Source organism: Chelmon rostratus, chromosome 2 (genome assembly GCF_017976325.1).
Source record: "Chelmon rostratus isolate fCheRos1 chromosome 2, fCheRos1.pri, whole genome shotgun sequence".
Classification (NCBI taxonomy): domain Eukaryota; kingdom Metazoa; phylum Chordata; class Actinopteri; order Chaetodontiformes; family Chaetodontidae; genus Chelmon; species Chelmon rostratus.
In genome coordinates, this window is record NC_055659.1 from 19,790,987 (window position 1) to 19,817,391 (window position 26,405).

The 26,405-nt window shown below is 42.0% G+C and overlaps 1 protein-coding gene and 1 pseudogene across 3 annotated transcripts; both read right to left on the bottom strand.

Annotated features, from left to right (window-relative positions):
- Positions 1-719: 719 nt before the first annotated feature.
- Positions 720-7,695, bottom strand: mdm4 (MDM4 regulator of p53). 3 transcript variants are annotated; one of them, XR_006007594.1, is made up of 12 exons: positions 7,511-7,695; positions 6,823-6,910; positions 6,662-6,736; positions 6,352-6,485; positions 6,190-6,239; positions 5,657-5,721; positions 4,200-4,296; positions 3,950-4,110; positions 3,600-3,797; positions 3,395-3,463; positions 2,152-3,289; positions 720-2,076 (listed from the first exon to the last, which is right to left on the bottom strand). XR_006007594.1 is itself a non-coding variant. In XM_041956976.1 (11 exons), exons 2-11 carry the CDS (start codon positions 6,892-6,894, stop codon positions 2,720-2,722), a joined length of 1,476 nt encoding a protein of 491 aa, XP_041812910.1. In that variant the 5' UTR covers positions 6,895-6,910; positions 7,511-7,695; the 3' UTR covers positions 720-2,719. The 3 variants fall into 3 exon arrangements, 2 of the variants coding, with proteins under 2 accessions (XP_041812910.1, XP_041812899.1); XM_041956976.1 differs by having other exon boundaries at positions 720-3,289; positions 3,600-3,782; XM_041956965.1 differs by having other exon boundaries at positions 720-3,289.
- A 1,056-nt stretch (positions 7,696-8,751) lies between these two features.
- LOC121618004 lies at positions 8,752-26,180 on the bottom strand (annotated as a pseudogene).
- Between the last annotated feature and the right edge of the window lie 225 nt (positions 26,181-26,405).

Genomic DNA, 26,405 nt, shown 5'->3' on the forward strand with positions numbered 1-26,405 from the left:
CATTTTGTCATGTTTTCCAAACCAATTCATTGAGGAAATATTCAGCAGATTAATGAATAATAGAAATATTCATTAGATACCAGTCAAATTTTACTTCACCTCAACCAACTGTAACAGTAAAATGCTGCTTAACCATCAATACATGAGTAGTCATCATTTAATGATAGATAATATTTTAAGTCACAGACCATTTCACTGCATTGAGTACTTGTACATTTGATACTTTTCCTGATAAAACTAAAGTTTATTTACATTTTGCCTGCACTTGTATGGAAGTACTAATACTTTATGGACATGTACAAGCTCCTCTGTGGGCTTCTTTGGAACCTTGTGTAGTTTCAGGTGGTGGACAGCGTCACAGGGGACTTTCCACACTCATACAATATTCCCGAATGAGTATTGGCAACATTAGCCGCAGTATTTATGCACAAGTTAGCGAGCAGAAGTCTGATAGCAACATATACTGTAGAGGGTAGGGTGTCTGTCCCACTTCTAGACAAGAGGACAAAAATAAGGCCGACACAAGGAAGTAGAACAGTGAGTAAGCAGAGAAGAGTTGCAGGTGCTGGAGTCCAGTCAAGAAAGAGAGGACGTGACAGCTGGCCTGTCATACAATGACTTATTCTTCAGCCAAAACACACCACACCCACACATGGCTCTCTGCACCAGCACTGTACATCAACTGTCCCTGTGGTCAACAAATGAAATAAGTGAAACAATTAACTCCCAACTTTTTATTGCTTTACAAAACAACTTTTTATTCCATAACAAGTAGAAAAAAAAACCAACCATATTAGCTGTACCATGTTTGAGTACATTAGTCTTAATGTCAATAATTGCAACAATTACGTGTCATTCTGAACCAGTATTAATGGTATAATAAGTACTAAGCCATTCTTATGAGGTCTGTATTCAGAGGAAGTTTGTCTCTCTCGATTCACAATGGTGGTGATAAATACAACAGGCTACATTAATCTTTTATAGCTTTTAGCTAATATAGCTCTCACACCAGCTCAGGGCGGGCTCTACTCACGACAGGAGGCATGCTCTATATACGCATTACATGGTATCACTGGTACTGTACAGCTTCTGTGGGCACCGGGTACAATATTGAGACTTCTCCCCACCTGCTGGCAGAAAGATTAAGCGCAAGTAAAGAGCAGATCAAAGAACGACTATATTCCCTCTATGCAAAGCAGAGCCAAGAGTTAAATGCTTTCTGTCGCTGGAAATCTTGAGTATTGTAGAGCATACTGTATTTGTAGACAGCTCACACACTCACTGATAGAACTAGGCATCTACGTGCTGCAGCAATACAACCTTCAAATAATGCAGAACCATCAAAATAAAATCTATAATATACAAATTAAAGTTCAGAGTCATTACATGGCAGTGTAACGCTTAAATCAAACTCCCCCACCTGCAAATAAGTACTACGCAGTCATTTTCACTGAGGGTACATTTGGTAACTTAGCCTGTTTCCTTAAAGACTTTCTGTAGAACTTTCAAAAGCATTTTAGCTCTAAATTACATGTTAGAACTCTGTAACAAATGCAGCCTTTTCTGTTTCATTAGAGGTGGTCAGCTAAACAATTAAAACAGATTCATAAATAAATTAAATACAAAATATACAGAAATTGTTCATTTATAATAAGCTCAGGAAGAGGTAAAGTACCCTTTCTGAATGATAACATTTAAACTTTAACCAACAATTATATGACTTAATTAAGGTACTGCAGGCATAACTGTCAGAGGCTTGGCAACTGTAAATATTGAATACATATTAATATCAAATTACTACCATGAGAGAAAATTACAGTAAATACTTCAGCTGTGCATTCTCAAGCAGGTTAAATTAAACTCTACATTTTAAAATACTTTGAGAGAAACAGGACTAAAGCCACCACATTTGTATTTGACAGTACATTCACTTATGCTGCGAGAACACATTTTTTAATAAGAAAGGCTTAGGAGGATACTTTCACGTAGCTGCAGCAGCTGACAACAAAGTCGCAGTTTTAAGACTGTTTTTCCTTCAGTCTTGTCTTCATAACTGAAATCTCGGAGCCACAATACCTAAAATGATACAACAGGGGTGAAAAAAAAAAAAATTGCCTTGAAGATGCTTGATGTGGTACTGTAGCTACATACCTGCAACAGCTTTTCCAATTTTTGTTGAGATGACTGAAGTGAATCTATGGAGAAGGAAACTCAAACAAAACTACCAGAACTAAAGCAAGCAATACTAGTTTTTAAAATGGGACATTTAACAAATGCAATGCAAATACCAACGAGAAAATTCACATAGCCTGGAAAAACAAGCCTTCATGAAATCAATAACAGCTCACACAAACTGCACTCTTATGTGATTTTCCAATAAATAAATAAATACTTCTGCCTTTGTGTATCCCTTATTTAAATGTGGCACCAGAACAAACATTTGGTATGGCAAACTCTTGTTAGGTTTCGTCAAACAATACTTCAGAGGCAGTGTGATGCAAAATAAACCATGCAACCAAGAGCAAGCTTTAGCAAGTGCCATACTTTGTGAATATCTGTGTAGGTTTTACGGGTAAGGTGCATGTCTTTTGTGTGTCTACAAGCAGTGTGTGTGTGCGCACCAGAGTGCATGCAGCTGTGTGGTTGATTGTGGTGGAAAATGTTTGTTGTATTATTTATTGTGTAGGTCCCCAGAGCCTGACAGATGTGTGCTTGCTTCTTAGAGGATGAATATCTTAATAACGTTTTGAATGATCTTCCCGCATCCTGGACAAGGAGCCTGGAACTTGTGTAGCCTTCTTGCACATGGGAAACAGGTTAGCAGGTGAGCCGTACGCCCGTGTATTATATTTCCATTGCGCGGTCGCACTCGACACAGCTTGCAAGGCTCCAACAGTGCCTCTGGCCTAACTTCTTCAACTTCCATCCCCAGATTTTCTTGACTCTCCCCTTCTGACAGCTGCTCATCTTTGTGGAAGCTGGAAGGCCAAGGCCCCTTGCCTTTCCCTCTAACCATGGTGGGCAGTGGTCGGTCAGCTGTAGAGTGGGAGGGCAGGATGACAGGGTCAGACACTGTCCTGCTGCAGTCTGGGACATCAATGCCTGTGTCGCTGTCATCTTCCTCATCATGGGCGGTGAGAGAGCTGCATGCTGGGATATCAGGAACAGAAAGGGAATGGGCGAGTCGGGGGACATCTTTGTACCAGTTCTTACGTAGAGCCCAGCAGCGAACACAGTACCTCTGGAGAGGTGTGTTATACCTCCTACACTCTGTGCACTGCCACGCATCCTGAGGGATAACAGAGATAAAAAGTAACAAATCAACATTTTTTAATTTTCAATCTACAACTACAACAACCTAAAGCTGTAACAGTAAGAAACAGATGATACAAACCTGTGTGGAGATCTCTGTATCAGTGTCGTCGCTCAGACACTGCGAGTCCTCATCTGGCTCCTCCTGCATCTGGGAAAAGACATTTGATCAAACATCATAATAATAAACAAATAATTATAAAAAAAATTAAATCATTAATAACTTTATAGGTAAGTATGAGCCTGTCTGAAACCAATGAAGACAGAAACATAAAACAAACTTCTACCTCTCGATCTGCTTTCTCCTCCTTCCCTCCTCCGTCATCATCCTCAGGTGGAGCCTCCCCTTCTCCTCCGCTCCCTTCCTCCAGTGCAGCCTCTTTCATCTCCACGCTCACCTGTTCACTTTCGCCCTCAGTCAAGAACCAGAGGTCGTCGGTAGTGTCCGACACGATGGCTGTGTCCTCCTCCTGTGCAGGAGACAGCTGACATATCAGTCAGACCACCACTGTTACACTCCAATTTATGCCATTTGCCAACAAGTAATTATGTCTGTGTCAGGCCTTTTTGAGCTTGAAGAACCAGCTGTTACTTTTCTTATTAGATTAACTTTCTAACAACACATGAAGTTTCTTACTTGGTTTGTGTGGATGTCAGTGGAGCCATTGCTCCTGCGGCTGTAGTTACTACGGAGATTACCCAGAAACCACCAGGGCAGGCCAGAGAGGTCCCACTCGTCCAAAGTAACATCCAGTTTGGGCCGTTTGCAGGCTGACCGTGGCAGGCCTTCAAGGGAATCTGAAGAGATTTTGACCAGTTAAATCCAGCATGTTGAGCAGGTCTTGTTTTGGGCATATTACTGAACACATGTCAGACTCTTCACTTACCATCGTCTGGCTCCCGAGGTCGTCTCTGGGAGGGGGTCTGCAGGAGAGGCCCACCACTGACAGCCTCCAGCCCTGCTTTGACCACACCCCCACAAATCTACAGAGGGAGGAAGGACAAAAATTAGAATACAGAGCCTCAACTGGGTAATTGGAGGACTAACAGCTCCTTTTCAAGATGGCCTCTGGGCATGGGTAGGTGGTACAGGGAACAAGGGGCTGGGCAATTAGGGTACGGGCCATTGGGGAGGGAGGGTAAATCAAATTTAGGGAGATAATAGAGTCACTGAAAATGTGTGGGGGTTAAAAAGCATAGACAATAGAGAAAAGGCAGGTAGCAAAGCCAGTGTTCTGATTAGCATGAAACTAGTGAGTCAATGCTTTAAAAAGTCTAGAATAGTTTTAATATGTAGTATGTGTAAACTAAATCACTGGATTTAAGTGATGACATTTATTCTCAGATCTGATCCATAGATATATACAGTACAATATAAATTGTCTTGTATAGTGTACATCTATGGAAAAGATGTTTCCGAATAGAAAGAAAACAGAAGCAGCAAGAAATCATAAAGAGGGCATCTAAGGTCTCACATTACTCGCTATCAATCAAAGCTGACAGACTGAATATGTACTTTAGAAAAACATTGATCAGAAATTTAAATCAGACTCAACAATGGTCAACAATGTTGAGACGAAGTCTTTCAAGCAAGTGGGCACTCGGTAGGTGCTTCCCGGTGGATTTTGGAGGGAATAGGAAAGAAGGGTGTAGGAATGCGGGGAAGGGTGAAAAGGTTTAGGGTTATTGTTAGACCTGTGCCTGAAAGAAGAGCTGTGATCCTCCAGTTCGGAGCAGAGAAGAGAACTCTGAGACAGACAGAGAGAGTGACTCTGCCCCCCCATCCACTGGGTGGTGCTGGTGGGCCACACAAAGGTGCTGAAATACCACCAGACTAAACCAAGGATGGGGTTGTACAGAGACGGTGCCACTCTGTACAAATGCACACTAACGAAGACAGCAGACGTTACCTCCTCTCCTCATTACACACACGCAGATGGCAGCTCACTATAGTCTTTGTGACTTGATGCTACACCAAGGCCTACTGGACTAAACCAAAACCAGTCTTGGTTATATGGGGTGTGTGTTACTTTTTGTTGTTCTTAATCGTTGGTGATGTTTGTTGTGTCGGTCTGTCTTTCATTGTAATGTCTTTTCTGTGTGGCTACATTTGTGTGACAGCTGCCACGGACACAAAGAGAATATCCAAAAGCATAATAAACAAAACAAACTAACTGTGATCAGTGCATATCACATTTTATGATAGCAAGACATTTTTATGCTTTTATCTACTTTTTATCAGCTTTGCACTTAGCCCGCCAGTACTGTATTCAAGTGTTGTGTGTAGTGAGGCGAGAGAGGTTGGGGGTCTCTGTTTCTCCTGAGCACCATGCTTCAGCTTTACCTGACCACGATCCTCCACTCCGCCCTCTACACATTCACGGCCCACAGAAAGATTCTCTGCAGCGTCTGCATTTCAGATGAGACACAGTAACAGAAAAAAGGACACCCCCACCCTTTAATTATAGCATAATACACTCTCTCACGAAGGCCTTCTGCTGCGACTTTGTCGGACTAGCTGGAAAACAGGCGTTCTTCTGGTTCCCGCATCCCCAAGAGATGCACCATCACAAGCACTCACAATGTATGCAACAAAAAAATCTGATTTTAGACTATATAGGAGGAATATGATGCCAAGATTATCACCATATTACCAGGAATCTTCACTTCAAAACACACCATGTTACAGATGTTTGAATTCATCAAACACAAAGGGAAGAGAAAAAAGACAAAATTGAATTTAGAGTCATCACAAATATACAATGTACTAGCTGTACAAAATATATTCATAAATTGCTATTTCTTTGATGATTCCCCAGACAGAAACATTTTTTCAAATAAAGAATGAATAAAACATTTAATGTATATGTCACTTACCAGAACAACCAAGCACAACTAAGTATTTCTTGAGCATTTCATACACGGGGCTGTAAAATGAGAATATAAGAGTTTAGAATGGACTTCCTTATTTAGATATATGAATTTAGATGCATAGTCCAGCATTACTGAGTGGTGACCATCTATGGTGTGGGTGAATACCTCGGGTTTTTGACAGAGAAGCTCTCCACCTCCAGCAGCTCTCCCAAAGGGTCATCCTGGCAGTGGACGATGTGCTGCCTTTGCTTATCGTACAGTTGTTTCCCCATGATGTACTGACCCAAATAGTGCATCACCTACACAAAGGTCTAGATATCAAATATCACAAGGCACCTACAGGGTACATTTTTACCTATGTGAGCCAAGAACAAAGGACTACTGAACGGTGGACCACTTCCCTGGTAGGACATCGTTATGAGTCGGTATATCAGTCTGCATACTGACAAACCTACTTTTTCACCTGACAGCTCACCTCTTTGAGTGTGAAGACTTCTTCCTGGGCTCCGGCAACACGCAGAATCTGCAGGAGAGGGGCCTTTGGTTGTACCTGAGGGAAAGACAGTACAAAAACATGAATTATATATGCAATGTTGGATAATTGTACAGGTAAAGTAGGCGTCATAGTTTCTGTACCTGATTTCCCTCTCCAGGCAGTGTCCTGCATGATGAGCTTGATGCTGGAGCCTGGGCTGATAGGGCGCTCATAGTAAACAAACAAAGTCTGAAATCCAAAATTTTAACACGTAAGACAGACAAGCCTTAAAAATTCCGATTAATATCATCACAAACCCTTTTACTTAGACGTTACACGTTATCACCAACGCCCACGAGGGCAAACAGCGTACAAGTGTCAAATAATTGTTATCTTGCATTGTTTGACAACGTTAACATTAACAGAAGTGTGTACGGGGTCATACAATTTCTGCCAAATGTCTTTGGCCTAATTTATCTGAAGCCAAACACACTGCGCCAAAACAAGCTAATGTGAACAGACAGCTGCCTGGATGGAGCCGTGTACGTTTACACCCACCACTCCACCATTACTTTCTGTTTTCCTTAAAATAATAAGGCCAAAATTTCTGGCAGGCCCGAGCTCGCGCAAAAATGAATAAACGAATGTAACATTAGTACAAATAAAGGCCAACTGCAGCCACAATTAGTCACTGGCATGTGAAATGGAGCATCTGCTTAATGTTGGCTGGTGAGAAATCTGCTATTGCTACTAACAAACGTGTTAGCTAATGCAACGAGAGAGCTAACGTTAGCTAACTTAGCTGGCTAGCTATTTCCTGAACAATGCGTTCGTTGACAATGATCTCACCGTGTTGAGTTGACATTACTTCACAGCCGCTACATTGTTCCACACGCACAATTGCCTTAACATACAGCCGACATCATATAAATATATATGGAACCTATAAATTTGGGGTTTTCAAAAGTAGCTCACGCTTACTAACAGGTAGCTATGCAGTTATGCTAGTTAAACTACAGATTCAAAACGACGAATACGGCTACACATCTTCCGGATGTACAGCTACATAGGCTGAGACTGTGGCGCCCCCTACTGTCAGAAATAGTACTTACGCTGGCACCATGGGCTTCCAGTGGAACAATACAGACTATTCATATTGAGAGCACTAACGCAAGAAAACAAATATTTCCTAAAGCATTAACAGAGGTGGGAAGTGCCTGGTGAAGGTAACAGGTAAATAACTATAGCTTAGTATATTTCTACTATTTTAACTTAGTGAAATGTTCTGATAACTCCAATAGAGATATCACAAGCTACTTTTTACTCACTTTTAACATGTAGCTCTGACATTGTTTTGCTTCCAAGTTTTATATGATGTTTTTTATTAAATATGTTGCCCTGTCACAATTTAAACATGGCAGTTATAAATGTCAGTTCCACATTTTATAGTTCATAAATATATAGCTGTAGCTAATGGCTTTAATCAGTAATTATGCTTAATTATAACAAAGAGATTTTTCACAACTTGCTAACCACAGCATCTGATCTATGAAGCATTAGTAAATTATTTACAAATTAATAATTACGAATAAAGCCAGTTAGGTACAACGTAATAAACCCTTTATAAAGTGTCCCTTATTTTAAGTGGCTCTAAAATTTCACTTTCTGTAGGTATTTGCTAGTGTAGTACTATGACTCAGTATGCAACTAATGCAAATACTTTTAATTTGCTCTTGTTAATTCATAGTGATTGTCTGATCATGTTTGTCACCTTGGTGTAGCTCCATCATATGTTGTGACTGCAGGAAGGAAGGCACTGTGTCCTTGCACAGTATTTTCCCTCCTTCAAGGTCACAACAACACCAGCAATGTACTGAACAGTAAGCCAACTGAAATACTTCTCAACAACTTTCAGTATTTACATTTTAGTAGGCTGTATATTGCTGTAAACATACTTTATATCATTTTTTTTACTGTAGGGCTTTGACTTTATTATCATTCCATTTGTAGGCATGGTGCATTAAAAAACTCCAAAGACAACTGAGCTGATGTAAATGGGAACGTGTTATTTCATTCAATAAATGCACACATTGTTATGAAATGTCTGTGCTAGAGAAGAGTTTAATTCAGAGTTACTCATCTCTGATGTCCTAGCAAACAATAAAGAAAACAAGATGGAATGAAGATCACAACCAATGGCCCTTACACTTTACAAACATTAGATGTATGAGGAGGCACAAATGAAACTTTTTCACAGATCTGTAGATACAGTGCAAAAATAAATCAATGAATCCAGTAATATGGGTTTGTTCTTACTGACAGTTGTGTAAATAAAGAAGCATCAAGCATACAAAGCTGCTTTCATATCTGACAAAGTCCACCCAACAGTCCTTGAGAATATGCCTCTATATTAGGCCAGCTTATTACAATAGCTTATTTGCTGGGATATTATTGAGTCTGTTGGAGTAAACAAGCATTGGCCATGAGCCTTGCATGTGTCAAAAGTTACAGCTCTTACATTGCAGATAATGGAAATGGTAGCCAGTCAACATGTCATCTAAACAACTCATATAACACAGAGAAGTGTCTACTTAGATGCAACTCAGTTAATTTAATACAGTTTACACTCTTTATGACCACCAGACACATTAATCTGATGAATTAGTTCTGTTATTGTGGATATTTGCAACATCTGTGAAATTATTAAACTGGGATGCACCAGTATCTCAGAGGACCATCGATACTGGCCAATAGTAGCTTTCAAAAAGCAGTATCAGCATAGTTCTGGAAATGTTTATACTGCCAATATTTAGCTGTACAAAAAGCATTTTGTGAATGTTTTTCTGCTGTCACATTAGTAACAGACACAAGCCAGCATGGCCTCTAAAAACACTTGATTATCTCGATGATTATACCTGCACAAAGATCATTAGACAAATGCATACCGGTATTGATTAATGGGTTGGAAGTATCAGCCAAAGAAAAAAAAATCTAAAACAAACAAACAAATACGACAGCAACATATTGGTGCATCCTGTTAAGCAAAAATATCAGAAAGTTCAAGTAAAGGGTTTGGGTTAGCATTACCTTCATACTCATATAATGCTGGGCTAAGGTTAGGTTTCACCTCTACAACCTCACCTCTGAGATTAGAAAACTACATGATAAAAGTGCTTTGGCAATAATTCAAGTCTTTCATTTTCACCACACATACAGGGGAGCAGAAGAGATTGGCTGTATGAAGCTGCACCGTATTCAAAAAATACATCTTATATCTTCACAACAATGGCAGGCCCTTTAAACATCTATTCCCAAGTTTCCCAAGGCACTAAATATTAAAAAGACATTTATTTCTTGGTGACTTCATTCATTGTTCTTTTTGTTAGTCGTCAAAATTTATCTGGTAGCTAATAATAGTTACAAATTTGTCTAAAATAAGCACTAGTGGTCACTTATTTGGCTTTTACTGTTTACTTTCATTGTGTTTTAATAGAAAATGTCTAAAAGTGTTTTATCTTTATGTTGTGGTAATTTTTACATTTTAATCTGACTTGTGTAGCAATTGAAACTATTTCATAATACTTAAAATGATAAAAAACAAAAATGTTGAAAAAATAGTAATATCAGAGTATTAACATATTTGTAATTATTATGCATTTGCTAAGAAAAAGGCATTAGGCATAGTTGACTGAAAGGTTTGTGTCTAAAGTGCATCACCTGATAGGATTCTGTTTAAATTCTGGTCATTTTTTACTTGAACAAACCATAGTGTGTGTTTGATAAAAGCAGAAACATTAAAGGAGGCAGTGCTGCTCTCAGTAGTTGCTATTGAAAGGAACAAACTGTGACTAACAAGTGACTCATACGGAGTAGTCTTTAAAATGTGGAAGTGCCTAATTTTAGTGACTGGTAAAACTGACAAAATGAATGATAAAACGGCCACCATGCACAACAGGACTGGATCTCGCAAGTTTCAAATTTACCGAGTACAAAAATGACTTAACTGACAGCAGTAAACTTTAATCTAAAACACTGATTATTACTTCCTGTGTTCTGGCGCTTGGCTGTTCCCTAACTCTTTGTAACATTTTCTACATGTCCAAGTTGTAGTCTCTGTGTGGTGCTTCTGCAGTGCATCACAATATGAGAGACCATCTTTTCTCAGGTCAGCATGGAAGGAAACATGCAGAGCACAACAGAGCACATATTCACACTTGATGGTCTTTACAGAACTCTTTGTGACAGAAACAACAAAAGCTCTCCAGGGACCCCGAGGCCTGTCTTCTGTTCTGCGCTGGGTCTGTCCCCCTCCCCAAAACCGCCGGTGCGCCTTTTTTTTTTGGGGGGAGACTCAAGTAGCACAAGGAAGCAATGTAAGTTGCTGCCGAGTCCTCCAGCCACCAGGGGACAGGGAGAAGTGAGAAGAAGATGTTAATCAGCATGAGGGAGCAACAGGAGTGCCCGGGCATCATGAAAGACTGCATTAAATTTAGTCTTGAGGAGTCTTTGAGTAGGTAGAAATGTCCACCTTATTCTAAGAGGTCCTGTGGGGAGACACAACAACGCATATTAGCTAATAGATCAAGCTGAACTACAAATGTGGCCTTTTACAAAGTATCAGATACCTGATCCGAGTCTTCGTTGTACTGTGCTTTTCCTGTCTCCATGTAGTGAGTGTCAACATCATCCACTCCTTCTATTTTATTCGCCTCAACATGTTCCCTCATCACAGAGTATCGGTGCACAAGGAACCTGGTGAGGACAGAAGTGCATGTTACAAACAGAGATGAATGTACACAGTTTATTTGTGTGCGTGGAAAGATGAAACTCAGTTAACTGACCGTCCTCCGCAGACATATTTCTTAACCAGCCAAACGCCTGCAACAGCACTCATCAGGAGGATCGCTATGACAACCATGACTATGACAGCAGCACTGGGTGAACTGCTTACAGTCTGTTAAGAGTTACAGAAACAGAAAGGGATGAAAATGTGAAGAAACGACAGTTGAAAACACACTGCATCACTGTTGTGGTTGAAATTGTAACAGAAAGTGTGCATCTGTCCACTTTTTTTTATGATTACATTTCACTTAAACACACTTAAAAGATCTATAAATCACAACTTACGTAAGACTTAAATGTCCACTGACGAGACCAAAATTAGCAACATAACCATAGAGGATGGAAACTATAAATCACACTTTTCTCTTTTCTAGATTTTATAGAATTTCGGTTACAGGTTGCAGACTTGGTTCATGTTGCACTGCTACTAGATAACCTGTTCACTCCACCTCCAGGTCAGAGCAGAGGGTCTGCTATTGATTCCCAGAATGTCTCAATATGCAGTAACCAGGCAGGTAACGTTCTACTTCCAGCCCACACAGCCCGTTTCTCAGAATGAGCAGAACTGACCAGAGAATGTGGATAAAGGGCGTTGCTGGTGCACATCCTCCTCAGGTCTGTCTCCTTCCTGTCTGGCTGGAAACCTCCCTCACACCGGTCGCCTGGAATCTTCCGGTATCTTAAATGTAAGAAGAGACAGAGAGACATGAGAGGACACAAAAAAGGGACAGCTGATTAACTACAGGTAAGATTCATATATTCATCATAGGAGCTGCAGAAACGGAAACACACTCACCTGTTTCATGAATTAGGACGATATCACTGATGTTTCATATTAGATTTGAACTTTGATTAAACTCTGAAAGCCTTAAATCGTGTTGTGTAACGTGCCGTGTATTTCCTTAGTTATTCTTGAACTACATCCTCACAGAACAATGGCTTCGTGCTGGAGTCCTTGATAACATCTACTGTTGGCTAGTTTGCTGATCATATAACCCGTAACCTAAGACTTGCAACCCTACATGACCATAACTAAGCGTCCAATTTTTATATGTTGTTTAAGTTTGACTTTCTTGTCTCCTGATGTACAGCTGAGGAAAGATCCGAGATGAAAAGGGGCATCCTCACCCACTGGTCTGCAGCTGCTCGGTGGTCCCGTTTAAACAGAACTCCAGAGGACGGCCCTTCATCTCCTCCTGCTCCACGCACTCTGAGCTGTTCTCTGGACGGTAATATCCAAAGTCACTGTGGGGCAAGGCAGAAGCTCATATGGCCTTTTTACAAATTTACTCAGACAAGAAATGCAGGATAAAAACAGACGTGATCTGTTTTGGTATTTCACAAAACGTACCAGTGATAATCGTCCACTGTGCACGGACAGGGGGACAGCTTCTTAGTGATAGCATAGTCCCTCCCGTTCCAGCAGACAGAGTCTTTCCTCAGGCGCAAGAAGGTCTCTCTAAAGCCCAGCACACAGCCGTCATTAGATCCACTGGGGTCTGCAGAGTGAGCCAGCCACTGTACATAGTCCCCTTCAGTGCCTGCACGCACACACACACAGACTTGTAGTGCTTAGTGTTACCCCGACCAGTCACCACCTGTATTCTCCCACATACTCACAGTCTCTGGTGAGGAGCTTCCTGAAGTCAATGGTGATCACCACCCATTTACTGAAGTCGTTCCTGTAGCCCCACAGGCTGATGTTCATGGAGCGAGAGCCGGGCTCACTGTCCATGCCGCTGAAGTGAAGGGGGTCGCCAGTGAAGTTATATACATGCCAGCACTGCCCCTCATCTGTTGAAAACCTGACGGTATTGGGGGCAAAAAAATGTACTTTAACGCTGACAAATGATTAAAAAAAACAGAAATAAAAACAATACTAGAATAAACAAATCGCCTAATATACTCAGTTATATTCACTTGATTTGATTGACAGGTGAGTTGGTGTGCTCTACGGCCACCAGTAGCCCTCCGGAGTCCAGTATTGCATAATGATGGGGGCCCCTGAGAGCCAACAGCCATGAATAGCCGCCGTCATCAGACACATACACGTCAGGGGAGAGGGCGGACTCTGCATCTCCAACGCTGCCTGGAGAAATAGACGGCAATGGTGTTAATGAGATGTTCAACCATGCAGTGAAATGATTTCTGGGTAAGGGCATCTTCGTGTTTTTTGTTTTTTTTTACCATGGGCCAGAATGAGGCCCACAGCGCTGGTCTGTGAGAGAGGCAGCATGGGGACGTTCATCTTCATGGTGGTGCTGTAGGAGGCGTGGATGTGAAGTCTGCACTGTAAAGACACAATCATTAGAGTAATGCTCACTCAGACTCCCACACTGTCCAATGTTAGATAAAACAATAGTGCATCTGCTAAAACAGCCTCATTACATGCAACACCGATTGCAAAAAAGTTGGGACGCTGCATAAAACATAGATAAAAACAGAATGCAAGTTTTACGAAGTGTTCCTGAGCCCATGTAGTAACATACTTTGTACATCCTTGCTGCATCAAATTCAGAATAAGCATATATTTACCAAAATCAAGTTCATGAGGTCAAACGTTACATATATTGTCTTTGTACTGTTTTCAATTAGCAAATTATGACATTCTGTTTATTTTTTAATGGTTTAAACAGCATCCCAACTTTTTTGTAATCAGAATTACATAAAACACATCAGACATAATAAAAAGTACAAGCACATGCAATAAAAAAATTGATATATTTAAATATATTGTTCATAAATCTGTGTACATGTGTGTCTTACTCTATTAGGTCTGTTAGTGGACGTCTCAGTGTCGCAGTGGCTGTTCTGTGGTCTGTGTAGCGTCTGCCATTTTGCTCCTTGGTCAAAGGTGATCACTGTCTCCACTGCACCGTCTGCAATGAACACAATGAAACTTCAGTAACACTCACTTCAGTTACTATCAGGATCCCAGCAGATATTTTGGCATGCTTAGGCTATAGACTGCAGACAATATAATATAAACTTAACAGTTCTTCGAACAATTTTCCAAAATATTTCCTACAACGCACCCTCTGTGAGTACGCTGGTCATGTAGACGCCCCTGAGTGAAGTAATGGCAGTGAAGTCAGTGTCACTTCCTGTGGTTGTGTAAAGATGGCGCTCCAGAGACTTGGAGAACACAGCTCCTCTGTCGTCTGACACATAGATGGTTCCAACACCGGAGTCTAGTCAACACAGTACACACACACACACACACACACACGCGCGCACGCCACATGAACAAAAAACATAGTGCAGCTCTCTGCAGTTTCAGGATCTTTTTCAAGGACGCCTGAGCGGGCTGTGTGCTTGAAGGTTATTCTGTATTGTTATTTTTAATCATTAGCATCATGTGTAATTACCAACATTGCCAACATCAGCATCATCCACATCAATCATCAATATCAGTGACACTGTCACTGGTTCTGACCTCCAGGGTCGTCCACATGCATGAATATCATGTCCTGACTGGCTGTCAGGATGGAGTAGAACTGCTCATGGTTGACCGTCGGAAGCTGGGCCATGTTCCACACCTCACCGCCGTCCACCGACACGTGGATCATGCGCTCTGTACCCTAACACACACAAACATAATAATTAGAGCAAAATGTTGTGATGACAGGAAGTAAGGATCTGCTATACATTCCTTACTCCAACACACAAAAATGTCAGAGATGCAGATCATTACTTGCATGTTAAAGGGTCAGCACACCTAAATTGGGAAAGAGCAGAGAGACTTCCTTCCCCCTGCTTGATAACAGGGTTTAATATGCACAAAACATATAAGCATGTAAAAATCCACAGCTGTTATTAACATGTGATCTGTATTGTGTATTGTGCTCTTGTTGTCTGTGCTGAGCCTGCACTGTGATCACATCTCAATATGCAAATTAGCTAAGAGGATCTGGTCAACTCAACAAACAGGTCTTGTCCCAGGTCAGGAGAAGCAATGCCATCGGCAGGGGTTGATCATTTTTAAAATCGCCGTTTGCAAGGGAACACTTGCTAGAGCTACTTAGTGCAGCTCTAGCCTTGCATCTTAAGCCAGCAGCCTTTTTCAGAAAGCGGTCACACTGTACGGATTGCTTTCATACCTGGCTGAGATCTGATCACAACGTGAGCCAGACCACCCCCTCATGTGGTCTGGCTGATCTGATCGCAAAGCATACTGCATGCATTTACAGCTGGCGGTAACATGCGTCTTTCTTTATCCAGACAGGATATCCAGATACAGATCGCTTGCTAATGGCAGGTCTAAATGGGGTCAAATGGGGTCCGAATGGATGGATACCACTTATGGTGAACGAGGTAATACGCCTTTCGTAATTTGGGTGAACTCACTCTTTGATTCTTTAAAGAAGGAGGTAATATTTATATAAAATTGTTACTGGGTGTCTAAATACGTATTGTTATCATTTAGCTCTATAAAGACACATGCACATACAGGGATGCTTAAAGAAAAAGTTACTGCACGCACCAGAAAACCAGTGCAAGGCAAATTCACAACAATGCAAATCTTGTGCTCTTTGAAGCAATAAAGGTGAAGAAGCAAACAGATGCATGCATGCACACACACAGGCAGACACACACAGGCAGACACACACAGGCAGACACACACACACACACACACACACACACACACACACACACACACACACATACCATGCCAGTCATGATGGAGGCAAAAACAAAGCGGCCTCCCAGTACAAAGGAGTAAACTCTTGTTGCGATGGTCTGGAAACTTCGACCATAATCTGCCGTCTTCCTTAACTCCAACATTCCTCTGTCATCTAACAGAAAGAAAAAGAGTTACCAGACGTGCTGCTGAGTTTGATATATATGGGTGACCACATTGTCTTCACTTACTGCATGATCCATTGAAGTTTGTTGTGAAGTAGATGCTGTTTTTTGGACCCCTGCACGCGAGAAATAGAGACCATGAAAGAATGAATCTGGAGAAAGGAAAGATCTAATTGTGCTCACATTTTTTAACATCTGAAAGTCGTCTGAGTTCAAATTTAAATCCAATTGTGGAATTTATAGACAGATCACAGATTATGGTTGTGGTTCCTTCTAAGTGCTGTGTGAGCGAGGAGCACGTCGACCCCCCCGGGCTGCACTCCAAGCCCTCTCTGGTTTTGTTCGCTGCCAAACGGGACGAAGGTTTTCACACTGCAAAGATTCTGCTGGTTCAAGGGCTGTGGGCTGAATAAGAATGCCGTTGCTGACTCATGATTCACTCTGACAGCAGCCTCAGCTCCCTGGCTCTGCAGTCAATTTAGGTTGGGGCCTAAATGACAGCTGTGGTCACGCAGAGCTATCACAGCGTTCCCACAATGCAGCGCTAACAACCGCAGGCTCACACCACAACCTCATGTGAACTCCGGTGCCCAAAGGAAACCAGAGTCAGGAGAGTGATCCGAAGTGTGGTGAGAAAGACAGCTGGAATAACAACAATGGATGCGCGCGCGCGCACACACACACACACACACACTCCTGTTTTAGCAACAACAAAGATGCACATGTAGGCTGTGTAGAAACAAACATGGACAAAGCTGTTTCACACCCTGTCAGTGATGGACAGTGTTTTATGTCCTTGACAGCCTCCTCTTCACTCTAAACCAATCACACACAGTTCACTCACATATGAAAGGATTCAGAGGGTTCATACTCTGCTCGACTGTAACTGAAAGAGCACAAAAGGTAGTAAAACATTAAGGGACTGTATGAAATGTATAAGAAGCGAAGGGGAGGTTGTGTGTTTTCTTTTGTTGAAGGGAGGGTAGTCTGAACAGGAGCGTGTCTTTAACTTTTCAATACCTCAGATAAATATTTAATTCATCCTTTTCTTGCGAGACTTACTGTTTACTGATTTACAGTGTGTGCGCCATCGATCATAGAGATGCATTTGCCAAATTCAGAGTACAACAATCGTGTACTTCTCGTGTACTTATTTTCTAGTTGCTAATGCGACCAATATGGCAGTTTTGACAAACAGTAGATGAAGAACTTTATAGTGAGCAATTATTTCACTACAGAGTGCGTCATTACATTAGTTAATATGTAATTCATTAACACCTTTGCTTTATTGTGGATTATAGCAGAACTAGATTTAAGTTAAATGCATCACAAACCATGTTTACTAACAACAGTTTTACAAAGTGTTCCTGAGCCCATGTAGTAGCAATCATGTGTTCACAAAGTGGTGAACCTCCCTCCATCCTCACTTGTGAACGATTGAGCCTTTCCAGGATGCTCCTTTCATACCCAATCATGATACTATCACCTGTTACCAATCAGCCTGTTTACCTGTGGAATGATCCAAACAGGTGTTTTAGGAGCATTCCACAACTTTCCCAGTCTTTTGTTGCTCCTGTCCCAACTTGTTTGAAACGTGTTGCTGCATCAAATTCAGCAGAATCAGCAGATATTTACAAAAAGAAATGAAGCTGATGAGTAATGATGGTAATTTGCTATTCTTCCTGTTCTATTAATTATCTTTTACACCTTATCTCAATCAAACATACCATTTGTTATGTTAACAATAACTTTTTCAATTGCTAATTCCACTTGTGCGACTTGGGCTATGTTAGGTTCAGCCCCCCTCCCCACCTCCATCATCTTCCTGCAGTCCCTCATGTTTGTCTCGTTTCTTCACTATGCCATCTGTTAGAAATTCAACTCCAACAAGAGCCCACATGTCTTGTGGGTATTTCTAATTTATTACAAAACTGACAGATGATGTGGAGGACGAGTCTCACCATCTGACCAAACAAACACTGTCATGGATCTTCCTCCAGGTGGCGCCAAAGTCCTCAGACAGCCACAGGTCCAACTGAAGGGAAAAGGCTTAGTCAGTAAAAAAAAGTGTTCAATGACTTTTGAGCGTGCAGTTATGCCTGATCAAAATTTTTGCAGCTTGAAACAGAAGTCCAGAGCTCAACCTCGTAGATGAAAGTAAGTACAGTTTAGTTTAGTTTAGTTTACTAAAACTCAAAGCTGCTGACACAAATCTTTTGAGATTTTCTGGTGTGGTTTGGTTTTAAGCATGTATGCTGCTACCGTGATGCTGAGAGTCACAAGCGTGTTGCAGTCTCCAGGGTTGTACAGCATCTGAATGAGGGGCTCAAACGGCAGGTCAGTCGGAACAAAAGTCATGCCAAAGTCCTGTGAGCGAAACAGTCGAAACCCCCCGATTTCCGACACGTCACCAGTGAGCATCACCTGAAACACAGAGAGGAGCCATAAGGGAAGATCATATGTACGTGCTTTTACAAAAAAACACACAAATGCCCATGTAAGGTATAAGCAGGGTCTGTGTGTGAAAGGCCTACATCTTCACGCTTCCGCTTTCCACAAACACCTCACCTTGCCAGAGTGATCAGGACTGATGGCGATGCCGAACTCAGTCTGGATGAAGGTGTGGTTGATCAGGTGAGTCACGTCTTTGAACGTCTTCCCATAGTCTTCACTGACACAGAGACAAAGGTGCAGTTAGACCACAGCTGTGACAATTCATTTACCGCTCCGCGCCGATTTAGTGTGCCAACAACCAGCAGGCGTTCCTCACCTCCTGTAGAGGTTAGACTGGCCGAAGCGCATCATGAACAACGGCACCTGAAAGGTCGTCAAGACCAGCAGCACCTGGGAGACCAGAGCGGGGATGAAACAACATCAGTGCAACAGTTTGGACTCTATTGATCTTTTTTTCCATTTACAGTGACGTATTTTCACTCACCCCTGATCCATCTCCCACCCAGGCCAGCGACAGTGAACCCATGGTCCTCACTTTGAAGGTAAACTGAAACAAAAAGGAAAGAAAAGTAGTTTTAGAAATCAATCAATGAGTCTTTATCATCACAGACGATTATCTGAAATGTGAAATTGCTTAATACCGTGTGTGGACATCAACACACACACACAGACAAGAGTCCAGACTTTTAAATACACAATATAGGGTTTGTGTGTGCGTTTCCGCCACTCGCTGAACAGTACACACAGCAGCCGAGAGGACAGAATGAATTGTCCGTACTGTCCAAAGTAACTCGGCCATATGGATGCACTCTGTGTGTGTGACCTACATTCCTGCCGAGATGACAAAGCTGAGGCCAGAGAACAAGACAATTACCGATGCCCCGAGCACAGCAGAAACATGCACACTCACACACACGCATTCAATGTGGATTAGAAGTTTTCTGTTCTGACAAATAAACCAAATGCAAAAACGTTCTTACGTTTCACACATTTATCAATACCACACGCTAAAATTCAACATAAGAGCTCAAATAAATAACTCAGTGCTACATAATATGAGCGGTAACGGGCAGAAAGAGTTCAGACCTGGACTTTTGTTTCACAACCACACTGACTGCAAACAACATTCCAGTCTATTTATTCAGAGTGACGTTCAAGTGTTTGGTCATTTCAGCAACGTATTTCGCCACAGCTCACTTTGCCTGGAGTCAGAGGAGGGTTTCTCTCCTCCTCCCTGTTACTGGCAGGGCAGAGATGTTTACAAGGTGAGCCCTGCCCCAGAGAGTCTGCACACAGCTCCATAAAGCCACAGGAGAGGGCCAGGTCTGCCTGCTGGAAACTCCTTGTAAATAGGTCCTCAGGAAACTGGCCGTCCAAGCGCGTGAACACAACTTTCCATCTCTCCTCTACATTAATCATTTCATCGCACCCTCGCCGCATCCATCTTTTCTTTCGGCTCCTGATCACTTGACCGCTCGACAAATTCTCCACCCGGCCTTTGCAGTCAACCGCTGATCAGTTAAAAAACCTGCAGCATGGTGTTTCCAACAGTCTCAGACCTTTAAACGACAAGGTTTTGCCTTCAAATGTGTCCTAGGAGCATTGTTACACGTCAGTTTTCTCTCTCTGCAGCTTTCCTGCTCTTCTCCCTATTCATTGATGGAAATGTAGGCACAACTGGCAAATAAAAAATCTCATAATAAAGCATATTATTTAGCAGCACTTGATGTACAAAAAAACAGTTTCACTCATGATACATATTGTTTGACACCAGAACTATCAGTGGTCATTGTGCCCTGGTAACCCATGAAGATTCATCTGCCCTCCCATCTAAACACGCATACATGTGTTACAGTAATCATCAAACTTATCACATCAGTCTGAGAGGAAGAACAAACAGGTTTATATCATTAAACAAAGCTTTGTCCTGGTCTCAGCCTGCTTAGCTGTGCTTCATCATGATTAATATTATGTATCATTAAAGTTTAACTGGCTTTTTATGAGTGTGTTTATTAGGTCAATGAATGATGTTGCTGTTTTGCCAGTACAGAGTACAGATACAGAAACATGGGCTCCTGAAATCCAATTTTAAAAACCCATTTTGAAAGTCTGGTCCCAGAGACAACAGGTCCGTGCAGGTCAGCAGGTTTCATGTCATGTACTGTTTAAGGATCAGACCTTTGCAAATGTTTCAGTCAGCTGTGTGTACACCTGTGTTAAATATAACCAGCGGGGTGTTTTCCACATCTGTTCCAGACTGGGCAAACGCTGACTTGACCGGCTACAGTTCACCCAGCCTGGAACCCAAACAATCACATGCATTAGAACACAAGCAGATCAGCCGAAGCAAAGGCTGAGAAAGCTGAGTGAAAACTGCTGTTTTATCCAACTGGAGGAGGGCAGAGCCAGAGCATGTGGCTGGGAAAGCAAAAGGGAGGCGATGTAAAGCTACAGATGACTCTGTGCTGTTCTTTGATGGGGAAAACAGAAGGGCAGAAGGAGACGCAGAAGAGAAGAAAAGACACTATTAGTCAGCAAAAAAAAATCAAGAGATAAATGTCTGACCCAGCCGGACGCGGCCTCCCAAACCAGACATGACCTCATGCTCCATCACGTGATGAATTCCAGCGTTGACTTCTGCTCTTAGATCTGTTTGCAGCACGAAGCATTCGGCATTCAAGGTGCATGAGCGCAGTGAATTTTCAAAGGTGAACAACAATTCTGCACACACACTGCTGTGCATGAACCCACACACACACACACACATTTCGATCGGCCCGACATAGTGTTGGTGGGTGGGAGCACAGTGAAGTCCTCTCTCAGAGGTCACACGCCAACACAATGAGCTCCTTCTTCCCTCTGCTCTGGGATTTAACCTTTCTGCTGCAGCCCTGTTTGTACATATAAAACTTCAGAAGAGGAGGTCAAACACTAATGCCTCTGATCTGTGTGGACCAATCCTCAGTTCTGTGGGCAGAGAGGTTAGCTGGGGTGTATTACTCGAGTATTATTGTTCAAGAAAACCACGACAGAAGTGGAGGACTGCGACTAATCATGCTGATTATTTATTGATTTGATTTGACTGAACAGTCCATGTTAGAAAAAAGGGAAAACATCATAATCCATCATAATTACAATCTAGTGCTGAAATGAGTAGTTGCTTAATCAATTAGTCGATCGGCAGAAGTTATTTTGATTATTGTTTAATTGTTTGATTGCTATATTGATTGATTACTGTAATTAATTACATTAGATTAGTTTAGTAAAATAGGATTTTTTTGTAATAATCATAATTTATTAGTGTTTAGCCATGCTCGCAGCCTGTCGGTCCACCACTCATCTCCAGACTGAAATATAACAAACTGATAGAGCTCATTACATTTTGTACAGACATTCATGGTGCCCAGAGGATGAATCGTACTACTATTACTTTTGGTGACCCCCTGACTTTTCCTGTGGTAAGCTGTAGTTTTAATGAAATGTCTTGACAACCATTGGATGGAGTGCCGTTAAATTTGGCACACGCATTCGTGTTCCTGTCAGGATCAATTATAATGAAGTAGGTGATTACTTAAAGCTGGAGCGAGTCAAGCCTGTTGATAGTCACTGAATTTGAAATTCAGCCAATATCTCCTCACGGTCTGCTAGCTGCCGGTTCTGTGCGTGCCTGAAGACAAATCTGGTTTTTGTACACGGCCCTGGCTCTGTAAGTGGGAAACAAACAGTGGCTCGGATCAAGGCACCCGCTCCAGCCAATCAGCAAAGGCGGCGTTCTTGCTCGTGCACAAGGGCAGCGAGCGGGACGGTAAATCTGACGTGCTAACATGTAATCGTACTGTAAAGAAGAAGATCAACTATCCTTCCCAATTTTTCAGCTCACGCCATCATCATGTCAAGACCATCACAGTCCGATTTAGGGCTGCAGCCAAAGATTATTTTCACTGTCAGTCAACCTGTTAATTATTTTCTCTATTAATCAAATAGTTGTTTGGTCTACAACATGTCAGGAAATGGTGGAAAACGTTGCTTAATGTTTCCCAAAACAAGATGAGGTCTCAAATGTCTTGCTTTGTCCAAACCCAAAGATATTCAGATTACTGTCATAGAGGAGCAAAGTAATCAGAAAATATTCACATTGAAGAAGCTGGAATCAAAGGATTTTGACTTTTTATCTACAAAAAAAAATCACTCAGACTGATTAATCGATTATCAAAATACTTGACGACTAATCAATTAATTGATTAGTTGATAATCGATAAGGTTTATGACCAAATACCTGCAGAAATGATAACATTCCCATCAGTGTCATCTGTTCTGTGTGTTTGGTACTAATTAGCAAATGTTAGCAGGCTAACATGCTAAACTAAGATAGTGAACATGGTAAACATTGTACCTGCTAGCATTGCCTCTGTGAGCATGTTAGCATGCTGACATTAGCACCATCGTGCCGAGCAGAGGTGCAGGATCATGGAGCCGCTGGCGTATCTGTGGACTCTCAGTCTTCATTATTTTAACTACACGGCTGCAGAATGAGAAAAGCATCAAATCCTCACATTAGAGACGCTGGAACCAGCAAAGTTTGGGCGTTTTTGCTCGATAGCTGACTTAAACATTTGACACAAGTGTTGCTTTTAATCTTCTGTACGCCGATCAACTGTTTGCACCTGTACAGTGTGGACGCGATTAAATGCAAATGCAGATCGTGCACACAAACTAACACGAAAGATGAGAACTTCCAAGTTCAAGCCTACAAACGCCTCTTTATTTTCACTGGTTTGTTGATCTCAATGGATGTCTCTCCCTGTACATCAACAAACCCATACTTTCCATAACTCTCTCTCTCTCACCATGTGGAACATCAACTCTGCTGCTTTTCTTGGTGCTCCAACAGCTGGCTGCGACCCAGTTACGCTTCACCCTGAAAACAGAGCGTGTTTTTTCTCTACGTTTTTTTGGCCGGAGGGGATAGAGGACAGGATGGTTAGCTAGTTTGTAAACCAGACAGATTCAGCTAAATGAACCTTAGGATACATAAACATCAAAAAAAAAGAGAGAAAATTAGGCAAAACTTGGGCTGGCTGACAAAACACATCCTGTGTACACTATCAGTCCTGAAATAGCCTAAAAAGAAGCACAGGGGAGGCTTAGACCTATCTGATCTGCTCATTTAGACCGTGTACTAGTGATCTAAATACTCACGACCTCGTCTGATCTCGCCCTGCAGCTCTGACAACAGAACGCTCAGATTTACGTCTGCACTGGCGCTCAGATCAAGTCCAGCAGAAAAAAAAAAAAAAAAAAAACGTGGGGAATGTTTGTGAGGGAGAGGCCCAAAGAGACGGGAGGAGTCTGCTCTCTGTGAGCACGCCGAATCGTTTTCATGCTCAAAAGCCGGTCCAGGTGTCTGAGCCACAGAAATGATGTAACGTCCACTTCTTCCATCACTCACTCACTCACTCACACACACACACACGCACACAAGCACACAACAGGAAGACTGTCCTGTGGAGCTCTGTAGCTTTGGACCAGGGTTGTTATTCTTCAACATTCCTCTGGACATCTGGGTTGTTCTTGTTGTGCTTCCTATTACAACATGTTCAGCGCTAAAATAACAGAAGGTGTCGTTTGGTCTATTCTGAGGCGGGATCGGGGCGAAGATGAGAAAGATTTGATTTGATCACAGTAAGAGAACGCAAGAGAAACAGCAGGAGCTGCTATGAAAGACGACATCAACACGCAGGCGTCACCTGACTCTTCCTGCTGTCACCGGACAGGAAGAACACGACTAAACATTTATGAGTCTCTGTCGTTACATCGCCATTCACCCAGTGCGATAACTCCGAGCCAGCAGGCCTAATGCGTTTGACCCGGACTGACGAGCTGCATTAATGCAGATCAATTAAAACAAGTGCAACAGACCAGAAACAATACTCGGATCGCCAGGAAATGAATCGCCATCGTTGTTGACAAACGATGATTTAAGCTATTTTTCAGGCAAAATATTTGCCCGTTCCATCTTCTCCAATATTTGCTGATTTTCACTATTTTGTATCATTGTAAACTAGTTAAGAGCCTCAGCCTCAACCTGGACAAGAGAGAGAAAAGTAATTGTTAACTCTTTTGATTCGAATCGATTAATCGTTTTAGCCATTTTTCATCTAAAACTGCCAAACATTCTCTGCTTTCAGCCAGGACTAATTGACAGATTGCGTATCTTCAGGTGCTTTTTACTGTTGGTCAGACAAAACAAGCAAACTGAAGATGCCACCACGGCCTGGAGAATTTTTTTATAGACTTAACAAGCAATTATCGATTACATGAGAAAACAACTGCCAGATTAATCTAGAATGGAAATAACGCATAGTTGCAACTCTTCATTATATATCTTCTAGTGCTGATGTGTCAGTTGGACGTTTTGGGCTCTGGGAAAACATTTTCTTACATTTTAAAGACCAAATGACTGAGAAGGGGGGGATCTTCATTCTTTTAAACCCTCATAACAAAGTGTAGAAGTATATCAAGATAATTAATTATGCAGGATGAATTAATAATTTAGTTGATGAAATGTCAGATGATTGTGAAAAATAATTATCTAAGAATCTAAGAAGCCATCCTCAGAAGCTTTTTTTGGTCCAGAACCCAAATCCAGTCAAATCAGCACTTTTAAGACAAGGCAAAGCAGCAAGTCTTCACATCTGAGAGGCCTGAACCACCAAAGGTTTGGCATTTTCTGCTTGAACCGACTATTATAAAGCATCAATTATCAAAAGAGTTGCACGATACATTTCTGTTGATCAATTAATCGAATAATCGTGTCGCCTCTTATTTATAAAGAACCACTGTCACATGTTGCATTAAATGCTCTGAGAGGCTGATGTGTTTGACTGGCTGGAAGTTGTTTACAGTCTGGACTTTATGAGCAGCTTCATGTGCAGAGTGACCACACACACACACACACACACACACACAGACTGAAGTAGCGCATGAGCGAGTTCACAGCAGCCACACTCTTGAAAACAAAGACTGCTTCACTTCTGCACAGAGTTTCGTGTTTTCATGGCGGGCTGAATGTAAAAGAAGTCACTCACAGAATGGGTGTTGCTCTGCAGGGTCGCCTCCACTCCGGCCAGAGCTGTGCATGTCTGTTCATTCAGTCCTACGCTGCGTCTCGACAGCTCCGACTTCTCTAAACTACGTCGCTCCTCATCACTGCCGAGCTCCCTCTGCAGCCTCCTCAAACCCGACAACTTCTCTCCCTCGTGAAAATCTGCGGCCAGCGCAGACGAAACCAAGCCGAGCGCCAAGATGCAAGAAACAGGGCTCATGTTTACTACCAGACTGCCCAAGTTTGGACTCAGCGAGCAACTCTCCTGTCCCAACATTTGGCTCCGCATGCCCCCCTCATCATCAAATGCATCTTCATCCACCGCGGCAGAAGATTGGTCAGGACCAGAATAACCTGCGATCTCATTGGACGGCAGGAATCTTCCCCAACTGAGATGTCAAGCATTTTCTGGTGTCGAACTGCCCCCTGGTGGACAGACCGCGCAACGACCGGGAAAACTTTTTTTCTTTGTTTTTTAATTCAAAGAAGAAATTCTCTTCTTTGAATCTGTCAGCGATTCCAAGAAAGAGAACAAAT

What these genes read in the sequence shown, in the direction of transcription:
- mdm4 (XM_041956965.1), bottom strand. Translation starts at nt 6,894, where the DNA reads ATGAGCGCCCTATCAGCCCAGGCTCCAGCATCAAGCTCATCATGCAGG. An exon ending in TGCCTGGAGAGGGAAATCAG is followed by an intron (nt 6,737 to 6,822) that starts GTACAGAAACTA and finishes TCTTTCCCTCAG; the next exon opens with GTACAACCAAAGGCCCCTCT. An exon ending in ATACAGAGATCTCCACACAG is followed by an intron (nt 3,290 to 3,394) that starts GTTTGTATCATC and finishes GTTATCCCTCAG; the next exon opens with GATGCGTGGCAGTGCACAGA.